Consider the following 25,027-nt stretch of genomic DNA (forward strand, 5'->3'; position numbering starts at 1 on the left):
GTTTTAACTATTCATTTAATAAAGAACTAAAACAACAGTTTTCTGTTATCTTCATCATCATCATCATCATCATCATCATCATCATCATCATCATTATCATCCGGTTGTAACTTAGAATTAAATTATATAAATGAACCAAGGGAAAGTTATTACACTGCTTAATTTATATTCATCATCTACACAAAGTATGGAATGTTTATATGTTTTACTGTGAATTTTACAGAATCTTTAGAATCATATTTTTCTTTTTTTTTTTTTTTTGCTGTAGAAATTTTTAGCAGGATTAATTATAATTGAATTACTTTTATAAAAGAGGATCATTTGGTATTGCCTACTTGCAGGTGATATATATATATATATATATATATATATATATATATATATATATATATATATATATATATATATATATATATATGTAAGTATATTAGCTATTGTATATGGAGTTTATAGATGTATATATGTCATGAGTGGGAATATTTTGTAGACTCCTCCTGTCCTATGTCTTGTGGTCTAATTCAGAAATGTAGTTTGAAGTTAAAAACAATAAACACAATGTAGCACAAACATATTTTTTTTTCCAACACACAATATATATTAAGATGATAACCTAAATATATTACTGTAAATTAAATGCTAATGTGAAGAATTGACTTTTCGTTACTCATATGTAAGAGGAGCTGATTTTGCAGGTTGCAACATTTTATAAGGGAATCATCACCCCCTGACTACAAACACATCTTACCTCCGATTGTGCGTAACACATAGTGAAATATATATATATATATATATATATATATATATATATATATATATATATATATATATATATACACACATACACACACACTATTTCTTTATTATTTCAATGTCAACATTTCAACTTCTTATTCTTATTTACTTAGTATAATTAAAGAAAAGAACACTATATAAATATATAGTGAGAGATCTTTAATTATATTTAGTTTTAAATAGAAAGATGGCATAGTGACATTAGAATAAATAGATTTTCACATTCACAATTTATTCTGTTACCATACAGAGCAATCTAGCAGAGTTGAGTTTGTTGAGCAGTTTTCCATAAGAATGCAGCAAAATCTAGTGAATTATTTGATATCAGGTTTGAAAAATTCAGCATCACTTTCTATCTATCTATTATCTATCTATGTATTATCTATTATCAATCTATTTATCTATTATCAATCTATAATCAATCTATTATCTATCTATTATCTATTTTCTATTATCTATCTATCATCTATCTATCATCTATCTATCTATCTATCTATTATCTATCTATTATCTATCTATATATTATCTATTATCAATCTATTTATCTATTATCAATCTATAATCAATCTATTATCTATCTATTATCTATTTTCTATTATCTATCTATCTATCTATCTATCTATCTATCTATCATCTATCTATCTATCTATCTATCTATTATCTATCTATTATCTATTTTTTATTATCTATCTATCTATTTTCTATTATCTATATATCATCTATCTATTATCTATCTATTATCTATTATCTATCTATTATCTATCTATTATCTATCATCTATCTATTATCTATATATCATCTATCTATTATCTATCTATTATCTATATATTATCTATTATCTATCTATTATCTATTATCTATCATCTATCTATTATCTATTATCTATATATCATCTATCTATCTATCTATCTATTATCTATCTATTATCTATATATTATCTATTATCTATCTATTATCTATTATCTATTATCTATCTATTTTCTATTATCTATCTATTATCTATTAGCTATTATCTATCTATCTATCATTTCGCACAGAATCTGGATACAGTGTTGATAACATAACTTGATTAGGGCAAAGCCTGATATTCCTGAACTTTCCCCCAGTGTTTCCCATAGACCCCATTCACACGCAGACGCCCCCTGTACCTGCTGCAGAGCGGACCCTCAGCGCTCAGCCCCGGGCATGGTGCGGCGGCTGCAGCCAGTGATGGGCACAGAGTCTCCTTCCTCGGCCGGTCCTGCTCCCGGAGCCCGAGCAGCTCTATGGAGGAGCTCCATCCTCGGAGCCCGGCTTCTTACTAGAACGCCGAGTGACGTCATCACCTCCTCATTAACCCCCTCTCCGCCTGGGACTTCCCTCCTCACAGTCATGGCTTCCTTTGATCTGCCTCCACCTTAGATGTCATCAGTATAAAGACACAGATCTGATAATCCTGAGGTGCTGGAGAGATTATGTGCTGGAGAACTGTGACTGCTCCCTGACTGCCCAGAGGTCTCCATTACATTGCATCTGTATTTTATGTATCATCATTTCATTTATTTATTCCTGTACCAGTTATGACTTGTATTGTTTAAGATTATTGTACCTGTTTTTATTATGTATACCCCTCCTCACATGTACAGCGCCATGGAATAATTGGCGCTATAACAATAAATAATAATAATAATAATAATAATTTATTTATAGTTTTTTTTTCATATTTTATTGTTTACTGTATTTTTTTGCATTCATTATGAATATTTTTAACATAGACAAAATTTATTTTTTTAACCTATATATATTTTTCATATTTTATTGTTTACTGTATTTTTTTTTGCATTCGTTATGAATATTTTTAATATAGACAAAATTTATTTTTTTAACCTATTGTAAAACAAATTAGCAGAGCATAAAAAAACTTATTACTTTTCTTTTTTATTTATTTTTTATTTTTTCATTTCAATCCTGTACTTTAATAATTAGTAGTTTACAGTGATAGATATATAGACATAAATATTTAGATATATAATAGATAAATGGATGTGAGATAAATTATAAATAGGCAGATGGCTACACGATAAATAGACAGATAATAAATAGATATATAGTAAAAAAATGTTATATAGATAGATATATAGATAAATAATAAATAGATAATAAGAAGATAGTTAAACATGAGGAAAATCATTTTTTCTGCTCAACCACGTACCATGTAAGAAATGTGTGTGTGTGTATATATATATATATATATATATATATATATACATATATATATGAGTGAGTGAATATATAATATTATATAAATATATAAATATAAATATAATATATATATATATATATATAAAATTATCTAATATATATTATATATATACAAATATATATATATATATATATATATATACATATATATATATATATATATATATATATATATATATATATATATATATATATATAAAAGCAGCTCTCTCTATGGTTAGATTATATAGATAATTCTGCATAGAGTATATTATAGTGTCCATTATTATTCATTTTACATTATAAAAAAATACTCCCATACTTTCCCTAAATATGATTAATTTGTCGCAGTTTCTTGCAACCAAAACGTCGGATCTGATCTTCTGGCATGACAAATGTCGCACACTGAACATGTCCACAAGGACACATTAAGACCTATTACAGAGGAGAAGGATCTCCAATTCTTCCTTTTTTTCACAGCTAATAATGTAATGGAAAAATATTATTTATTTTTTTACATGATTTGCTATTATGTCTTTTATTTTGGTTAAGTCTGATAAAACATTTATATTGAAAAGTCGCATTCGCTAAGTCTGATTTTTTTTTTTTTTAATAAATGACCTGCCATTTGTGACTTTTTTTTTGTGTGTGTGACATTGATCTATCAGGATATATACCTAGCAGACAAGTAACATAGAGGAGCAGCTAATTTGTTTATGTCCAGGGTGGGGCTGACTGAAGAAGGGGGATGGGGGGACAAAGTGATCAAAAATGGAGTCAAGAAAAGAATCAGAGACTTTCATTGACGAATTCCTGGCAATGACAACTGATGCGGGATCCTGCGATCTCCTCGGTCTTCGTTGTCGGCGTCAACATGGAAGGGGAGGGGGGAATTAAAGTGTCAAATCCAGACCAGAAGATAAGAGGGGGAGGAAACTGGGAAACACACCAGCCATACATGTGAACAAGTGCAATAATCCAGTGTGCGACTTCTTAAAATGTTATTATAATGATTCTTATCATATATAAAAATAATAATTATTGGAATACTGTGCAATAAAATAATAATATTAATAATAATTCTAATAATGATGAGGATGAAAGTATATTGATATGATTAAATAAGAAGTCCTGATGCATTGTAATCTTTCTCCACTTTACAGGTAAAAACCGCAAGGTGTAATTATTGCAAGTGGTTGAGAAGTTAATTAATCTACTTAATTAGACTAGAAGCCATTTTTTTTCTCTTTCTCTTTTGGAAACATGACAGAGATGTTTAGTATTAGGGGTGAGAGGGAGAAGGAGGAGGAGGAGGAGGAGGAGGAGGAGGTATACATGATGTACTCTGCACTAAGCATTTTTGAACATAGAGATTTGTGATGGGATCATTGGTATTTAATATCTATACATTTCACATTTTGGTCAATTAAAGTTAAAATAGTGAAGCTCAATCAGTTATTATTATCTATAGCATGTAATTATCAGTATGGCTACTAATAATAATAATAATAATAATAATTTATTTTCCATTATTATTAATAAAACTACAAATTAATGTACTTATAGATCCTCATTCTTGTAGACTATTTAACTATATAAAACTATTTAAAATAATGATAATAATATTACTGCATTTTTAACACAGTCATATTTATGGTACTTTGAACTTTACAATTGTTTATTGATCTATTGCAATTGTTATAGAATTATTAATAAGTGTAGTTTTTTTCTTTCTTTTGTTGTTTCTTTCTTTCCTTTTTCTCTTCCTTACCTTTCTCTATTTATTTCTCCTCTTTCCTTCTTTCTGTTCTCTTTCTTTTCTCTATTTCATTCTATTTCTTTCATTCATTCTTTTTTTTTTTTCATTTCTCTTTTTACCTGTCTAATTACAGTGTTTCTTGAACTGATAAATTTTAGCAACCTCTCCATGCTACAAACTGAGGTCTTTTTGGCACTCGGCAGGTTAAGCAACCCACTGCCCCCCAATTACCCTGATGATCGTTGTTATTGCTTCTCCTTGCTTGTAATTAAGTTATGACTGTGGCAGAGATGCTTTTTTTTATACAATGTTGGGTATCTGCAGTGGAGATGGTCCCATCTGGAGAAACCTAGGGATCATTTGGCCACAGCACTCCAGGCTTTGTCTGTCATTCTCTATAACCTCTGCTCTGATTTAACAAAAGAAAGTCTGAGAGCTCACATAAGGCACTTTGGCTCTGACAATCATCCCCCAAATTTTAGAGTTATTCCTGGGGGTCTAAATAGATATGTTTTAACTACACCAAGTAAACCCTGTCCATACATAGATAAATAGTCAGATAGACATACAAATATAGATAGTATGAAAAGTATGGGACACATATGTAATAGATAGATAATAGATAGATAGATGATAGATAATAGATAGATAGATAGATAGATAGATAGATAGATAGATAGATAGATAGATAGATAATAGATAATAGATAGATAGATAGATAATAGATAATAGATAGATAGATAATAGATAGATGATAGATAGATAGATAGATAGATAGATAATAGATAGATAATAGATAGAAAGATAATAGATAGATAGATAATAGATTATAAATAGATATAGATAAATAATAGATAGATAGATAGATAGATAGATAGATAGATAATATGTAGACAATAGATAGATAATATATAGATAGATAGATAATAGATAGATAGATAGATAGATAATAGATAGATAGTAGATAGATAGATAATAGATAGATAGATAATAGATGATAAATAGATAGATAGATAGATAATAGATAGATATATAGATAGATAGATAATAGATGATATATAGATATATGATAGATAAATAATAGATAATAGATAGATAATAGATGATAGATAGATAATAGATAGATAATAGATAGATAGATAGATAGATAGATAGATAGATAGATAATAGATAGATATATAGATAGATAGATAATAGATAGATAGATAGATAATAGATAGATATATAGATAGATAGATAATAGATAGATAGATAGATAATAGATAGATAGATAGATAGATAATAGATAGATAGATAGATAATAGATAGATAGATAGATAATATATAGATATATGATAGATAAATAATAGATAATAGATAGATAATAGATGATAGATAGATAGCTAATTGATAAATAGATAATAGATAATAGATAGATAATAGATAGATCTGGAAATCCTGAACCAATCCCAGGAGTGGAGATCACATCCATATGGCCACAAATGCTCCTGATAATCAGCAGCTGATGACACTGATGTGTTCTGTGTTGTGCAGGAATCGCAGTGGCTACAAAGTAACAATTAAGGAGATGGATGAATATTCTTGGAGTACAACAATGTAAAGATAATGAGAGCCTGGAATGGAGGCTGTTAATAATCAGCAGATGTGAGCTGACTCCTACCTGCTCTGCTGCTTCTGAAGGAATCACTGATTCCACTATTGCAACTGGATAGACGGAAATCAGAGAGAGATTCGCCTTCCAAGAGCAGTTCCAGGGCTGCCATTATACCGCTGCATCCATCATTACTGATGACCACCCACTGGGATATTATTGCTCTGCGAGAGAGTATTACAATCAAGAGATTTCTTTACTTACTGTTCACAATCACTTAAAGCTGCCTGCTAATGACTGCTCTGGATCCACAGCAGAGCTTCCTGGGGTCCCTGTGAGAGGCTCTTACACCCCCCACATCTGCACCGATCGTCCCTCCGTGGCCTGGACACTGGCACCATGCACACTATGGAGGGGCAGCACACTATGGAGGGGCAGCACACTATGGAGGGGCAGCACACTATGGAGGGGCAGCACACTATGGAGGGGCAGCACACCATGGAGGGGCAGCACACTATGGAGGGGCAGCACACTGTGGAGGGGCAGCACACTATGGAGGGGCAGCACACTATGGAGGGGCAGCACACTGTGGAGGGGCAGCACACTATGGAGGGGCAGCACACTATGGAGGGGCAGCACACTATGGAGGGGCAGCACACTATGGAGGGGCAGCACACTATGGAGGGGCAGCACACTGTGGAGGGGCAGCACACTATGGAGGGGCAGCACACTATGGAGGGGCAGCACACTATGGAGGGGCAGCACACTATGGAGGGGCAGCACACTATGGAGGGCTCAGGTCTGCTGCTCATACCTGCCTTCCTGCCTCTAGGTCTCATGCACAGAGAATGCATCTGGACATTACCCTAGTTTATATAAATGATTTCCCTTGGAACAATATAATATCACTATCATCACCATCATCATTATCTTGTCACAATAAAACACTTTTTCTCAAGAAAATAACTTACTTTTTTGATAATATCAAGAACTCTATCTATCTATCTATCTATCTATCTATCTATCTATTATCTATTTATCTATCTATATATTATCTATCTATTTATCTATCTATCTATTATCTATCTATTATCTATCTGTTATAAATCTATTCTATCTACCTAGGCATTTTTTTTATTTAACTTGTCAATATGTAGTACATAATGTATTAATGAGAAGAATCCTTTATATTTTAATATATTAAAGTTACAGTATATATATGTATATATATATATATATGTATATATATATATATATATATATATATACATATGTGTGTATAATATGATTTAAGCACATTCGTGTGGTACAACTTATAGAATTCTATACTTTATCAGCAATATTGTAATATTAGTACATAATTTTAAGCTGCTGTTAGTAACATAACATTCGGTACTATCAGTTAATTAGTATATTAGTTACTATATTTTGTACATTATTATGTAGCATCACTGCATTTTGAATACTCTATTGTTTAAAATGAGCAGAATAGTTTTGGTCTAGTAAAGTGCAGTATTTTGTATAATAATTAGCACAATATTCGTTATTTTTTAGTATTATTGTATTGGATCGTAGAGTTTTAGCACATACGATTAACAATTATGAAAAAGTGTCATTAGATTAGTACAGTATTAATATCACATCTTGATAATAAAAAACAAACTACGATCAACACAAAGTGAGGAGTAGGAAGAGCGTCCATGGATCACATGCAGGAAAGCTGCAGTGCATCATTCCTACTAAGGCAGCCTGCCCACATGGATAGACTAATGGAAGAAGTGGAGAATAGGGTAGGTGCGAAATCACACATATCTATATATCTATAGCTGCTATAAGACACAGACATATATATATATATCTATATATATATATAGATAGATATATATAGATATATATATATATATATATATATACACACACAGTCATGTATAGAAACATATATATATATATATACACACATAAATGCATATCATATATATATATATATATATATATATAATACAAGTAAAAAGTAAAAGTAATAGATTTGTTTTGATTTAACATCTAAATATCAAGTAATAATAATAATAATAATAATAATAATAATAATAATAATAATAATAGGATAGGTAGTACATGTAATGCAGATCAGCTCCTGAATGGGCTGGATAGACAGTGCTGGTTACATTAATGTTATGGACTTTGGTGCTGAATGGACAGAAAAAGAATATGGACTGTTGTACTACATGTATATGGCACCTATATATATATATAATATCTCTATGTTGCAACATGGAAATCCCCTTTTTTTACTCCATCTAACATTGTATCTGCCATATATAGTCCAAATTCTATGAAATCAGCTTCAATGTGAATTAACATTTAAAACTCGGTTACAAATAAATATTCGTTCTCAAAGTGTAGGAGGTCACAAGGATCAATATAAATGGATATTACTCTTTACATATACAGTATATATATATATATACATATATACATGTTTGGTGGTGTTGGTGATGCCTCCAGCCCAATTGATTGCCCCGATCACTCAGCTACAAGCAGCACCTGAGAGGGTCTGTCTGATGCCAAATGACACTTGAACACTGTAATCAGAGATTAATTGACTTAATCAAATCGGCCCGGCCTCTGCGATTAATCTTTTGACAACCAAATTACACACAATTACCTCAATCTGCCTGGTCAGGGGCCGAGCTGTTTACAATTCAGCCTTCAATTAAAACCTCACTGTTTAAATAGCAGAAATCAATCTTGGCAATTAGAGGGGATAAAGCTACAAAGGAGAAAGCTGGCAGCACCACCTCACACGGTACAGAACCTGTGGTATCAGCAGAGGCAGCTGGCAGCACCACCTCACACGGTACAGAACCTGTGGTATCAGCAGAGGCAGCTGTCAGTGACAGGTCACCTATGTACAGCGCCTGTGGTATCAGCAGAGGCAGCTGGCAGCGCCAGGTCATGTATGTACAGCACCTGTGGTATCAGCAGAGGCAGCTGTCAGTGACAGGTCACCTATGTACAGCGCCTGTGGTATCAGCAGAGGCAGCTGGCAGCGCCAGGTCATGTATGTACAGCACCTGTGGTATCAGCAGAGGCAGCTGTCAGTGACAGGTCACCTATGTACAGCACCTGTGGTATCAGCAGAGGCAGCTGTCAGTGACAGGTCATCTATGTACAGCACCTGTGGTATCAGCAGAGGCAGCTGTCAGTGACAGGTCATCTATGTACAGCACCTGTGGTATCAGCAGAGGCAGCTGGCAGCACCACCTCACACGGTACAGAACCTGTGGTATCAGCAGAGGCAGCTGGCAGCACCACCTCACACGGTACAGAACCTGTGGTATCAGCAGAGGCAGCTGTCAGTGACAGGTCACCTATGTACAGCGCCTGTGGTATCAGCAGAGGCAGCTGGCAGCGCCAGGTCATGTATGTACAGCACCTGTGGTATCAGCAGAGGCAGCTGTCAGTGACAGGTCACCTATGTACAGCACCTGTGGTATCTGCAGAGGCAGCTGGCAGCGCCAGGTCATGTATGTACAGCACCTGTGGTATCAGCAGAGGCAGCTGTCAGTGACAGGTCACCTATGTACAGCACCTGTGGTATCAGCAGAGGCAGCTGTCAGTGACAGGTCATCTATGTACAGCACCTGTGGTATCAGCAGAGGCAGCTGTCAGTGACAGGTCATCTATGTACAGCACCTGTGGTATCAGCAGAGGCAGCTGGCAGCACCACCTCACACGGTACAGAACCTGTGGTATCAGCAGAGGCAGCTGGCAGCACCACCTCACACGGTACAGAACCTGTGGTATCAGCAGAGGCAGCTGGCAGCACCACCTCACACGGTACAGCACCTGTGGTATCAGCAGAGGCAGCTGGCAGCGCCAGGTCATGTATGTACAGCACCTGTGGTATCAGCAGAGGCAGCTGTCAGTGACAGGTCACCTATGTACAGCACCTGTGGTATCAGCAGAGGCAGCTGTCAGTGACAGGTCATCTATCTACAGCACCTGTGGTATCAGCAGAGGCAGCTGTCAGTGACAGGTCATCTATGTACAGCACCTGTGGTATCAGCAGAGGCAGCTGGCAGCACCACCTCACACGGTACAGAACCTGTGGTATCAGCAGAGGCAGCTGTCAGTGACAGGTCACCTATGTACAGAACCTGTGGTATCAGCAGAGGCAGCTGTCAGCGCCAGGTCATGTATGTACAGCACCTGTGGTATCAGCAGAGGCAGCTGTCAGTGACAGGTCACCTATGTACAGCACCTGTGGTATCAGCAGACGCAGCTGTCAGTGACAGGTCATCTATGTACAGCACCTGTGGTATCAGCAGAGGCAGCTGTCAGTGACAGGTCATCTATGTACAGCACCTGTGATATCAGCAGAGGCAGCTGTCAGTGCCAGGTCATCTATGTACAGCACCTGTGGTATCAGCAGAGGCAGCTGTCAGTGACAGGTCACCTATGTACAGCACCTGTGGTATCAGCAGAGGCAGCTGTCAGTGACAGGTCATCTATGTACAGCACCTGTGGTATCAGCAGAGGCAGCTGTCAGTGCCAGGTCATCTATGTACAGCACCTGTGGTATCAGCAGAGGCAGCTGTCAGTGACAGGTCACCTATGTACAGCACCTGTGGTATCAGCAGAGGCAGCTGTCAGTGACAGGTCACCTATGTACAGCACCTGTGGTATCAGCAGAGGCAGCTGTCAGTGACAGGTCATCATACCTGTGATCAGGGGTACACTCAGCACCAGGTCATCTATGTCCTCGACTTGGGATCAGATGTAGTCAGATCCAGTTCATTAATGTGTAGAACTTATGGCTGTGATCTGATCATAAGGTAGGATGGAAATAGTCAGTCCCATGTCACAATACACAATATCTGTTATCACAAGGTGCAGTCAGCACCAGGTCAGTGATGGACACTACCTAGACACTGACCACAGTTGGAGGTGTTTGTTGTGGTCACCACCAGGTCAGTGGTGGTCACTCAGTACCTGTACTGTGACCACACTTGGGGTGGAGGTGTTTGCTGTGGTGAGCACCTGGTCAGTGGTGGTCAGAACCTGTACTGTGACCACAGTGGAAGGTGTTTGTTATGGTCAGCACCAGGTCAGTGGTGGACACTACCTGTACTGTGACCACAGTTGAAGGTGTTTGTTGTGGTCAGCACCTGGTCAGTGGTGGTCAGTACCTGTACTGTGACCACACTTGGGATGGAGGTGTTTGCTGCGGTCAGCACCAGGTCAGTGGCGGACACTACCTGAACTGTGACCACAGTTGGGGTGGAAGTGTTAGTTGTGGTCAGCAGCAGGTCAGTGGTGGACACACTACCTGGACTGATACCACAGTTGGGGTGGAGGTGTTAGTTGTGGTCAGCAGCAGGTCAGTGGTGGACACTACCTGTACTGTGACCACTCTTGGGGTGGAGGTGTTAGTTGTGGTCAGCAGCAGGTTAGTGGTGGACACTACCTGGACTGTGACCACAGTTGGGATGGAGGTGTTTACTGCGGTCAGCAGCAGGTCAGTGGTGGACACTACCTGGACTGTGACCACTCTTGGGGTGGAGGTGTTAGTTGTGGTCAGCAGCAGGTCAGTGGTGGACACTACCTGGACTGTGACCACAGTTGGGATGGAGGTGTTAGTTGTGGTCAGCAGCAGGTCAGTGGTGGACACTACCTGGACTGTGACCACTCTTGGGGTGGAGGTGTTAGTTGTGGTCAGCAGCAGGTCAGTGGTGGACACTACCTGGACTGTGACCACAGTTGGGATGGAGGTGTTAGTTGTGGTCAGCAGCAGGTCAGTGGTGGACACTACCTGGACTGTGACCACTCTTGGGGTGGAGGTGTTAGTTGTGGTCAGCAGCAGGTCAGTGGTGGACACTACCTGGACTGATACCACAGTTGGGGTGGAGGTGTTAGTTGTGGTCAGCAGCAGGTCAGTGGTGGACACTACCTGGACTGTGACCACAGTTGGGGTGGAGGTGTTAGTTGTGGTCAGCAGCAGGTCAATGGTGGACACTACCTGAACTGTGACCACTCTTGGGGTGGAGGTGTTAGTTGTGGTCAGCACCAGGTCAGTGGTGGACACTACCTGGACTGTGACCACAGTTGGGGTGGAGGTGTTAGTTGTGGTCAGCAGCAGGTCAGTGGTGGACACTACCTGGACTGTGACCACAGTTGGGGTGGAGGTGTTAGTTGTGGTCAGCAGCAGGTCAATGGTGGACACTACCTGGACTGTGACCACAGTTGGGGTGGAGGTGTTAGTTGTGGTCAGCAGCAGGTCAGTGGTGGACACTACCTGGACTGTGACCACAGTTGGGGTGGAGGTGTTAGTTGTAGTCAGTAGCAGGTCAATGGTGGACACTACCTGGACTGTGACCACAGTTGGGGGTGGAGGTGTTAGTTGTGGTCAGCAGCAGGTCAATGGTGGACACTACCTGGACTGTGACCACAGTTGGGGTGGAGGTGTTAGTTGTGGTCAGCAGCAGGTCAGTGGTGGACACTACCTGGACTGTGACCACAGTTGGAGTGGAGGTGTTAGTTGTGGTCAGTAGCAGGTCAGTGGTGGACACTACCTGGACTGTGACCACAGTTGGGGTGGAGGTGTTAGTTGTGGTCAGCAGCAGGTCAGTGGTGGACACTACCTGGACTGTGACCACAGTTGGAGTGGAGGTGTTTGTTGTGGTCACCACCAGGTCAGTGGTGGTCACTCAGTACCTGTACTGTGACCACACTTGGGGTGGAGGTGTTTGCTGTGGTCAGCACCTGGTCAGTGGTGGTCAGAACCTGTACTGTGACCACAGTGGAAGGTGTTTGTTATGGTCAGCACCAGGTCAGTGGTGGACACTACCTGTACTGTGACCACAGTTGAAGGTGTTTGTTGTGGTCAGCACCTGGTCAGTGGTGGTCAGTACCTGTACTGTGACCACACTTGGGATGGAGGTGTTTGCTGCGGTCAGCACCAGGTCAGTGGCGGACACTACCTGAACTGTGACCACAGCTGGGGTGGAAGTGTTAGTTGTGGTCAGCAGCAGGTCAGTGGTGGACACACTACCTGTACTGTGACCACTCTTGGGGTGGAGGTGTTAGTTGTGGTCAGCAGCAGGTTAGTGGTGGACACTACCTGGACTGTGACTACAGTTGGGATGGAGGTGTTTACTGCGGTCAGCAGCAGGTCAGTGGTGGACACTACCTGGACTGTGACCACTCTTGGGGTGGAGGTGTTAGTTGTGGTCAGCAGCAGGTCAGTGGTGGACACTACCTGGACTGTGACCACAGTTGGGATGGAGGTGTTAGTTGTGGTCAGCAGCAGGTCAGTGGTGGACACTACCTGGACTGTGACCACTCTTGGGGTGGAGGTGTTAGTTGTGGTCAGCAGCAGGTCAGTGGTGGACACTACCTGGACTGTGACCACAGTTGGGATGGAGGTGTTAGTTGTGGTCAGCAGCAGGTCAGTGGTGGACACTACCTGGACTGTGACCACTCTTGGGGTGGAGGTGTTAGTTGTGGTCAGCAGCAGGTCAGTGGTGGACACTACCTGGACTGATACCACAGTTGGGGTGGAGGTGTTAGTTGTGGTCAGCAGCAGGTCAGTGGTGGACACTACCTGGACTGTGACCACAGTTGGGGTGGAGGTGTTAGTTGTGGTCAGCAGCAGGTCAATGGTGGACACTACCTGAACTGTGACCACTCTTGGGGTGGAGGTGTTAGTTGTGGTCAGCACCAGGTCAGTGGTGGACACTACCTGGACTGTGACCACAGTTGGGGTGGAGGTGTTAGTTGTGGTCAGCAGCAGGTCAGTGGTGGACACTACCTGGACTGTGACCACAGTTGGGGTGGAGGTGTTAGTTGTGGTCAGCAGCAAGTCAATGGTGGACACTACCTGGACTGTGACCACAGTTGGGGTGGAGGTGTTAGTTGTGGTCAGCAGCAGGTCAATGGTGGACACTACCTGGACTGTGACCACAGTTGGGGTGGAGGTGTTAGTTGTGGTCAGCAGCAGGTCAGTGGTGGACACTACCTGGACTGTGACCACAGTTGGGGTGGAGGTGTTAGTTGTAGTCAGTAGCAGGTCAATGGTGGACACTACCTGGACTGTGACCACAGTTGGGGTGGAGGTGTTAGTTGTGGTCAGCAGCAGGTCAATGGTGGACACTACCTGGACTGTGACCACAGTTGGGGTGGAGGTGTTAGTTGTGGTCAGCAGCAGGTCAGTGGTGGACACTACCTGGACTGTGACCACAGTTGGAGTGGAGGTGTTAGTTGTGGTCAGTAGCAGGTCAGTGGTGGACACTACCTGGACTGTGACCACAGTTGGGGTGGAGGTGTTAGTTGTGGTCAGCAGCAGGTCAGTGGTGGTCACTACCTGGACTGTGACCACAGTTGGAGTGGAGGTGTTAGTTGTGGTCAGCAGCAGGTCAGTGGTGGACACTACCTGGACTGTGACCACAGTTGGGGTGGAGGTGTTAGTTGTGGTCAGCAGCAGGTCAGTGGTGGACACTACCTGGACTGTGACCACAGTTGGGGTGGAGGTGTTAGTTGTGGTCAGCAGCAGGTCAGTGGTGGACACTACCTGGACTGTGACCACAGTTGGAGTGGAGGTGTTAGTTGTAGTCAGTAGCAGGTCAGTGGTGGACACTACCTGGACTGTGACCACTCTTGGGGTGGAGGTGTTAGTTGTGGTCAGCAGCAGGTCAGTGGTGGACACTACCTGGATTGTGACCACTCTTGGGGTGGAGGTGTTAGTTGTGGTCAGCAGCTGGTCAGTGGTGGACACTACCTGGACTGTGACCACTCTTGGGGTGGAGGTGTTAGTTGTGGTCAGCAGCTGGTCAGTGGCGGACACTACCTGGACTGTGACCACAGATGGAGATGTTTCCTGTGCTGGGATCCCAGGGGAGGTTGCTCAGCACCCCATCAGTCAGTACCTGTGCTCTGCTCCGGTGGTCGCGGCTGCAGTCCCCCGTGCAGTGTACATAGATCCTGGTCCCGCAGTCGCTCACACTCCCATTGGTTTCAGCTTTTGTCTCCTTCCAGGGATCTGGAGCTGTAGTCACTTTCCTCCAAAGGGATCTGTCAGCGCCGGAGTCGGAGGGTGAACGCTTCTATCAGTCAGTCCGAGCAGCGCTGCACGCCACCCTATCACCAGCAATGGGGGCCGCCACCAGCCTGTCACTGGGGGGCTCAGCTCCCTCCCACTGCCGGACTGGGAGAAAGGAGACAAGTCCGGACACTCTGCTCGGGAGAGGAAGGTGAAAGCCAGAAAAGCTGAAAAGCTGCGCAGAAGGCAAGATCCAGGACTGAGGACTGAGGACCGGGGAGGATCGAGGAGGACTGAGGAGGATCGAGGACTGAGGAGGACTGAGGACTGAGGACTGAGGAGGACCGAGGAGGACCGGGGAGGACCGGGGAGGACCGAGGAGGACCGAGGAGGACCGAGGAGGACCGGGGAGGATCGAGGAATGAGGACCGAGGAGGACCGGGGAGGACTGAGGAGGACCGACTGCTCACAGCGGGTGTCATCTCCTGCCCCACAGTCACCGGCAGCACATGGTCCGCACCACCGCCGGCTCATACACAGTGTATAGTGTGTGTATATATGCATATGTATGTGTGTAATATATATATATATATATATATATATATATATATATATATATATATATATATATACACACACACATATACATATATACACACAAACACACACACAGATATATGGATACATGTACCAACATACACATACTCATATATATACACACACATACATATACATATATACACACACAATAATATACATATATACACACATACACAGTTACATATACACACAAACACACACACAGCGATATATGGATACATGTACAAACATACACTTACTCATATATATATATATATATATATATATATATATATATATATATATATATATATATCCACACACATACACATATGCATATATACACACACACTAATATACATATATACACATATACATATATACACACACACTAATATACATATATACACATATACATATACACACAAACACACACACACAGATATATGGATACATGTACAAACATACACATACTCACATATATATATATATACACACACAAGCACATACATTTATATATACACACACATACCCCCCTATACACATATATGAATACATATCACACTGAAAAAAGCACACACACTTGATATAGATGTAAATATGTAAGTGAAATACTTATATATAACAATTTATTTCTGCGCACAAAATAATATTGTACATAGAGCAGCCACATCTACACATGTGCACACAAAAATATAGAAGTGTTCCTACCTACACAAAACATGGGCACACACTTTGTATGCATGCATGTATGGCTGCATAATACATTTGTAACAGTTGCACACATTAACATTTACATTATATATATATATATATATATATATATATATAGACACTCTGTTTACACATTATTGAATTCAGTGACTCTTGCTTTGCTGTGTGCTCACCCTGCTCTCTTATAACATTTCCTTTACTTCCCTGTACTTTCCTCTTCATGTAACATCTTTTTTTTCTCATATTTTCTCTGTTGTTTAATTTCACCCAAAGTAATGAATGCGGATGAGAGGAGGAAGAAGAAGGAGAAGAAGAAGGAGGCAGAGCCCTAATGAGTTCAATTACAATGTGGTAAACACATTGCGCTGCACTTTAATTAAGCCTGCTGTCCAATTCCAGCTCATTAGTAATTCATTAAGAGAAGAGGCGCATTGTTTTACACATTATACAGTTTATAGAAGAGGGAGAGGAAACCTGTGGCTCTCAACTTCCCTGAATACAAGCCAATTCATATCAATCCCTGGCTAAAAATCCTGAGACTTGTAGTTCCCCTCATTCTGTACAAAGTCTTCATCTCAGTTTTGTGTACATTTTCTGTTTTGTTGTAGCAAAAATTATACAAAAGTAAAATATATCTCAAACAAACATACAATCAAAATTAAACAATGGTAGAATGTAAGTCTGCAAGGACAGGGTCCTCTCCCCTCTGTACCAGTCTGTCATTGTAAACCTGTTTACTGTAACCCTTTACCTAACCCTTTTTCTCATGTGCAGCACCATGGAATTAATGGTGCTATATAAATAAATAAATAATAATAATAATAGATATAACACATAAGTGTGTAAAAAAAAAGGTGAAGTAGATTAGTAAAAGTTCTCTAATCATTTCATTCACATTATTATTAACTGGTATTTTTGATAAAATGGATATAAAAATTTTACTCTTACTATTTGTTAATTATAATTCTATGTTTATAATTACAGATTATGCATACACGAATATTTAAGTCTCAGCTATACATGCACAGTCACACACAATATCCAAGTAAATAGACACCCAAATAATATATGTAGGCAAATGAAAAAAGGATAACATAACATATACATTTATACTATATATATTATAATGTAATTAATTAGAAAATTATCTCTCTATACATATCTATAGCTCTGTATATAGATTATCTATCTATTATTTATCTATCTCTTTATATATAACAAACATGTGTATAATTATATTCAGAATAAATGCAAAGGCAAACTAGAAAAGTAAACTGGGAACTATGTGTATGTAATAAATATATATCTACAATATCTTTCTATCTATATCTATCGATTTATCTCTCTCTATATGTAATTTGAAAAAGTTTCCACCATATATATAATAAATTACATAGCATTATGTATGTTGAAATAAAAATACATATATATATATATATATATATATATATATATATATATATATATATATATATACAGTATATATATATATATATATATATATATATATATATATATATATATATATGTTTATTATTTTTTATCTCCTGAATTTATGGTGTTATTACGTTACAATTATAAAGATTTATTTAATATATCAATTTCTATTTTACCCTTCATACTTGCATATATTCTCCTAAATAGAATAATTGTATCCTCTAAAAGATAAAACCTAATATACTGTGTGTTCATTAAGATGTTTTGACTCCACTGAATTCTCAGTGCTTTCTCCATCCAGTATTCACCTGTCATTCTCCACATACATCTATTAATAGGGGAGCCTGTGTCTTTAATGGTGGATCTATACTATTAGATAAACTGTCCTTGAAAATTAAGTGTAGTGGCTGTCATGTCGTCCATCATTCCAGGACATATTGTCCATTTATGCTACAAGTGAACTTACAGGAAATGTTAGAAGAGGCAGGGACAGAAGATCTGGATGGTGACCAGGTCCCAGAGGAACATTTCACAGAGGATAGGAAGGAAAACAACTCTGACCATTCATGATAATCTCAGATAATCCCCCAGTCCAACTTCATCTAATTTAGGCAAATCACATCTTCACTCTTAAGGTACCTTCACACATAACGATATCGTTAACGATATCGTTGCTTTTTGTGACGTAGCAACGATATCGTTATGTGTGACAGCGACCAACGATCAGGCCCCTGCTGGGAGATCGTTGGTCGCTGAACAAAGTCCAGAACTTTATTTCGTCGCTGGATCTCCCGTGGACATCGCTGGATCGGCGTGTGTGACACCGATCCAGCGATGTCTTCACTGGTAACCAGGGTAAACATCGGGTTACTAAGCGCAGGGCCGCGCTTAGTAACCCGATGTTTAACCTGGTTACCAGCGTAAAAGTAAAAAAAAAACAAACACTACATACTTACCTACCGCTGTCTGTCCCCGGCGCTGTGCTCTGCTCTCCTCCTGTACTGACTGTGAGCGTCGGTCAGCCGGAAAGCAGAGCGGTGACGTCACCGCTGTGCTTTCCGGCCGCTGTGCTCACAGCCAGTACAGGAGGAGTGCAGAGCACAGCGCCGGGGACAGACAGCGTTAGGTAAGTATGTAGTGTTTGTTTTTTTTAACTTTTACACTGGTAACCAGGGTAAACATCGGGTTACTAAGCGCGGCCCTGCGCTTAGTAACCCGATGTTTACCCTGGTTACCGGCATCGTTGGTCGCTGGAGAGCGGTCTGTGTGACAGCTCTCCAGCGACCAAACAGCGACGCTGCAGCGATCCGGATCGTTGTCGGTATCGCTGCAGCGTCGCGTAATGTGAAGGGGCCTTTACCTGCATTATGTATATCACATCTCTCCATCTCCTGTATTATGTGTATCACATTGCTCCATCACCTGTATTATGTACAGTTAGGTCCATATATATTTGGACAGAGACAACATTTTTCTAATTTTGGTTATAGACATTACCACAATGAATTTAAAACAAAACAATTCCGATGCAGTTGAAGTTCAGACTTTCAGCTTTCATTTGAGGGTATCCACATTAATATTGGATAAAGGGTTTAGGAGTTTCAGCTCCTTTACATGCGCCACCCTGTTTTTAAAGGGACCAAAAGTAATTGGACAGATTCAATAATTTTAAATAAAATGTTCATTTCTAGTACTTGGTTGAAAACCCTTTGTTGGCAATGACTGCCTGAAGTCTTGAACTCATGGACATCACCAGACGCTGTGTTTCCTCCTTTTTGATGCTCTGCCAGGCCTTCACTGCGGTGGTTTTCAGTTGCTGTTTGTTTGTGGCCTTTCTGTCTGAAGTTTAGTCTTTAACAAGTGAAATGCTGCTCAGTTGGGTTGAGATCAGGTGACTGACTTGGCCATTCCAGAATATTCCACTTCTTTGCTTTAATAAACTCCTGGGTTGCTTTGGCTTTATGTTTTGGGTCATTGTCCATCTGTAGTATGAAACGACGACCAATCAGTTTGGCTGCATTTGGCTGGATCTGAGCACACAGTATGGCGTCTCTGAAGACCTCAGAATTCATTCGGCTGCTTCTGTCCTGTGTCACATCATCAATAAACACTAGTGACCCAGTGCCACTGGCAGCCATGCATGCCCAAGCCATCACACTGCCTCCGCCGTGTTTTACAGATGATGTGGTGTGCTTTGGATCATGAGCTGTACCACGCCTTCGCCATACTTTTCTCTTTCCATCATTCTGGTAGAGGTTGATCTTGGTTTCATCTGTCCATAGAATGTTCTTCCAGAACTGTGCGGCTTTTTTAGATGTTTTTTAGCCTTTTTATTCTTGATGCTTATGAGTGGCTGCACCGTGCAGTGAACCCTCTGTAGTTACTTTCATGCAGTCTTCTCTTTATGGTAGATTTGGATATTGATACGCCGACCTCCTGGAGAGTGTTGGTCACTTGGTTGGCTGTTGTGAAGGGGTTTCTCTTCACCATGGAGATTATTCTGCGATCATCCACCACTGCTGTCTTCCGTGGGCGCCCAGGGCTTTTTGCATTGATGAGTTCACCAGTGCTGTAGATTTTGCCACTCCTAATATTGTAGCAATTTCTCGGATGGGTTTTTTCTGTTTTCGCAGCTTAAGGATGGCTTGCTTCACCTGCATGGAGAGCTCCTTTGACCGCATGTTTATGTCACAGCAAAACCTTCCAAATGCAAGCACCACACCTCAAATCAACTCCAGGCCTTTTATCTGCTTAATTGAGAATGACATAACGAAGGGATTGCGCACACCTGTCCATGAAATAGCCTTGGAGTCAATTGTCCAATTACTTTTGGTCCCTTTAAAAACAGGGTGGCACATGTTAAGGAGCGGAAAATCCTAAACCCTTCATCCAATTTTAATGTGGATACCCTCAATTGAAAGCTGAAAGTCTGAACTTCAACTGCATCGGAATTGTTTTGTTTAAAATTCATTCTGGTAATGTCTATAACCAAAATTAGAAAAATGTTGTCTCTGTCCAAATATATATGTGGACCTAACTGTATATCACAACTCTCCATCACCTGTATTATATATATCACAACTCTCCATCACCTGTATTTTCTATATGACATCTCTCCATCACCTGTATTATGTATATCACATCTCTCCATCTCCTGTATTATGTATATCACATCTCTCCATCACCTGTATTATGTATATCACATCTCTCCATCTCCTGTATTATGTATATCACATCTCTCCATCTCCTGTATTATGTATATCACATCTCTCCATCACCTGTATTATATATATCACATCTCTCCATCACCTGTATTATGTATATCACATCTCTCCATCTCCTGTATTATGTATATCACAACTCTCCATCACCTGTATTATATATATCACATCTCTCCATCACCTGTATTATATATATCACATCTCTCCATCACCTGTATTATGTATATCACATCTCTCCATCTCCTGTATTATGTATATCACATCTCTCCATCTCCTGTATTATTTATATCACAACTCTCCATCACCTGTATTATGTATATCACATCTCTCCATCTCCTGTATTATGTATATCACATCTCTCCATCTCCTGTATTATGTATATCACAACTCTCCATCACCTGTATTATACATATCACATCTCTCCATCACCTGTATTATGTATATCACATCTCTCAATCACCTGGATTATGTATATCACAACTCTCCATCACCTGTATTATGTATATCACATCTCTCCATCACCTGTATTATATATATCACATCTCTCCATCACCTGTATTATATGTATCACATCTCTCCATCACCTGGATTATGTATATCACAACTCTCCATTACCTGTATTATGTATATCACATCTATCCATCACCTGTATTATATATATCACATCTATCCATCACCTGTATTATATATATCACATCTCTCCATCTCCTGTATTATGTATATCACATCTCTCCATCACCTGTATTATGTATTTCACATCTCTCCCTCACCTGGATTATGTATATCACATCTCTCCATCACCTGTGTTATGTATATCACATCTATCCATCACCTGTATTATATATATCACATCTCTCCATCTCCTGTATTATGTATTTCACATCTCTCCATCACCTGGATTATGTATATCACAACTCTCCATCACCTGTATTATGTATATCACATCTCTCCATCACCTGTATTATATATATCACATCTATCCATCACCTGTATTATATATATCACATCTCTCCATCTCCTGTATTATGTATATCACATCTCTCCATCACCTGTATTATGTAATTCACATCTCTCCATCTCCTGTATTATGTATATTACATCTCTCCATCGCCTGTATTATGTATTTCACATCTCTCCATCACCTGTATTATGTATATCACTTCTCTCCATCACCTGTATTATGTATATCACATCTCTTCATCCCCTGAATTATGTATATCACATCTTTCCATCACCTGTATTATGTATATCACATCTCTCCATCACCTGTATTATGTATATCACATCTCTCAATCACCTGTATTATCTATATCACATCTCTCCATCTCCTGTATTATGTATTTCACATCTCTCCATCACCTGTATTATGTATTTCACATCTCTCCATCACCTGTAGTATGTATATCACATCTCTCCATCACCTGTATTATGTATATCACATCTCTCAATTACCTGTATTATCTATATCACATCTCTTCATCACCTGTATTATGTATATCACATCTCTCCATCACCTGTATTATGTATATCACATCTCTCCATCACCTGTATTATATATATCACATCTCTCCATCACCTGTATTATGTATATCACATCTCTCCATCACCTGTATTATGTATATCACATCTCTCCATCACCTGTGTTATATATATCACATATCTCAATCACCTGTATTATGTATATCACATCTCTCCATCACCTGTATTATATATATCACATATCTCAATCACCTGTATTATGTATATCACATCTCTCCATCACCTGTATTATATATATCACATCTCTCAATCACCTTTATTATGTATATCACATCTCTCCATCTCCTGTATTATGTATATCACATCTCTCAATCACCTGTATTATCTATATCACATCTCTCCATCACCTGTATTATGTATATCACATCTCTCAATCACCTGTATTATGTATGTCACATCTCTCCATCACCTGGATTATGCATATCACATCTCTCCATCACGTGTATTATATATATCACATCTCTCCATCACCTGTATTATGTGTATCACATCTCTCAATCACCTGTATTATGTATATCACATTTGTCAATCGCCTGTAATGTTTGTCACAATTCTTTATCGCCTGTATTATGTAAATCATATCTCTACCGTCACATTATATTGTACATAGTAGTATAGTTTCACTATGAATTGTGAATTAGGGCCAATGGAAGAATAGCTGATGCTCTATTTCTCCCATTTGTTCTGTGGCCCCCGTTGAGAAGAATGTCTGTGGTGCAGTCACGTCCTTTGAGATAGTCTGTAAGAACATGAAACAATAGGTTTGTGCAGTAACACTTTTCTGTCCATTTTTAATTTGGTTCTTCCTGACTTCAGAGAAAACATAGAGAAATATAACAAAAATCTAGGACTTTGTGGGGCCACCTTAAATAATATATGATGAGTAGGGTTGAGCGACTTTTGTTTTTATAGGATCGGGTCGGATTTCACGAAACCCGACTTTTTCAAAAGTCGGGTCGCGTGAAATCGGCCGATCCTATAGAAAAGTCGGGGTTGGGGTCGGCCGAAACACGAAACCCAATGCAGTGCATTGGGTTTCTAATGGTTCCCAGGGTCTGAAGGAGAGGAAACTCTCCTTCAGGCCCTGCGATCCATATTAATGTGTAAAATAAAGAATAAAAATAAAAAATATTGCTATACTCACCCTCGGACGCGCCCTGGTTGTAACCGGGAGCCTTCCTTCCTAAGAATGAGCGCCTGAAGGACCTTTCGATGACGTCGCGGCTTGTGATTGGTCGCGTGAGCGGTCACATGGGCGTCACGCGACCAATCACAAGCCGCGACATCATCGAAAGGTCCTTCAAGCGCTGATTCTTAGGAAGGAAGGCTGCTGGTTAGAACCAGGGTGCGTCCGAGGGTGAGTATATTCTTAATAGGTATATACTCACCCTCGGACGCGCCCTGGTTCTAACCCGCATCCTTCCTTCTAAGAATCAGCGCTTGAAGGACCTTTCGATATCTTAAACATATCGGGAATCGGTATCGGAATTCCGATTCCAGTTCAGAAGATCGCCGACCTCATGGCCGACCCCACACAGGGGTCGGGTTGGGTTTCATGAAACCCGACTTTGCCAAAAGTCGGCGACTTCTGAATCTGGTCGACCCGTTTCGCTCAACCCTAGTGATGAGCGAGCATGTTCGCCACTTCTCGGTATTCGCCCGAGCATCTCACTGCTCGAAATGCTCGGAGCTCGCCCAGTATTTCCGAGGTTGCTCAGCGGGAGCTCGGGTACCCACCCTGCATGTTTGACGCTCTTTAGAGAGCCAATGAACATGCAAGGATTGTCTGCCACACACTGTAATGCCACAGCCATGTTGGTTTTGGCATTACAGTGATTGGCTGGCCGCACAGCATCACGAGGTCTATATCAGACCTGGCACCGCCATGCTCGTCACAGTCTACTCCAGAATCAGGCAGTGTAGGGGGAGTTGCTGCTGAGCTAGGGAGAGATTTGCTTGTGTCTTAACCCCTTCACCCCAAAGCCTGTTTTCACCTAAGTGACAGGGCCAATTTTTACAATTCTGACCACTGTCACTTTATGAGGTCATAACTCTGAAACGCTTCAACGGATCCCGGTGATTCTAACACTGTTTTCTCGTGACATATTGTACTTCATGATAGTGGTAAAACTTCT

The 25,027-nt window shown here is 40.0% G+C and overlaps 2 protein-coding genes across 3 annotated transcripts in view; both read right to left on the reverse strand.

Moving 5' to 3' along the window:
• SKOR2 (SKI family transcriptional corepressor 2) overlaps positions 1–15,451 on the reverse strand; it is a 60,993-nt gene extending 45,542 nt beyond the window's left edge. The window contains exon 1 of one of the 2 annotated variants that reach the window (XM_069745348.1): positions 15,290–15,451. The gene's annotated coding sequence lies outside the window, so the exon portion shown is untranslated. Of the gene's footprint in view, positions 1–1,940; positions 2,100–15,289 lie in introns of those variants that run through there. The other variant, XM_069745350.1, reaches the window with a different exon arrangement.
• LOC138675224 (mucin-2-like) lies at positions 27–24,706 on the reverse strand. Its single transcript, XM_069763681.1, has 4 exons — positions 24,565–24,706; positions 13,417–15,215; positions 11,695–12,729; positions 27–110 (listed from the first exon to the last, which is right to left on the reverse strand). Exons 1-4 carry the CDS (start codon positions 24,704–24,706, stop codon positions 27–29), a joined length of 3,060 nt encoding a protein of 1,019 aa, XP_069619782.1.
• Between the last annotated feature and the right edge of the window lie 321 nt (positions 24,707–25,027).

The sequence above is a fragment of the Ranitomeya imitator genome, chromosome 1, assembly GCF_032444005.1.
Source record: "Ranitomeya imitator isolate aRanImi1 chromosome 1, aRanImi1.pri, whole genome shotgun sequence".
NCBI classification, from domain to species: domain Eukaryota; kingdom Metazoa; phylum Chordata; class Amphibia; order Anura; family Dendrobatidae; genus Ranitomeya; species Ranitomeya imitator.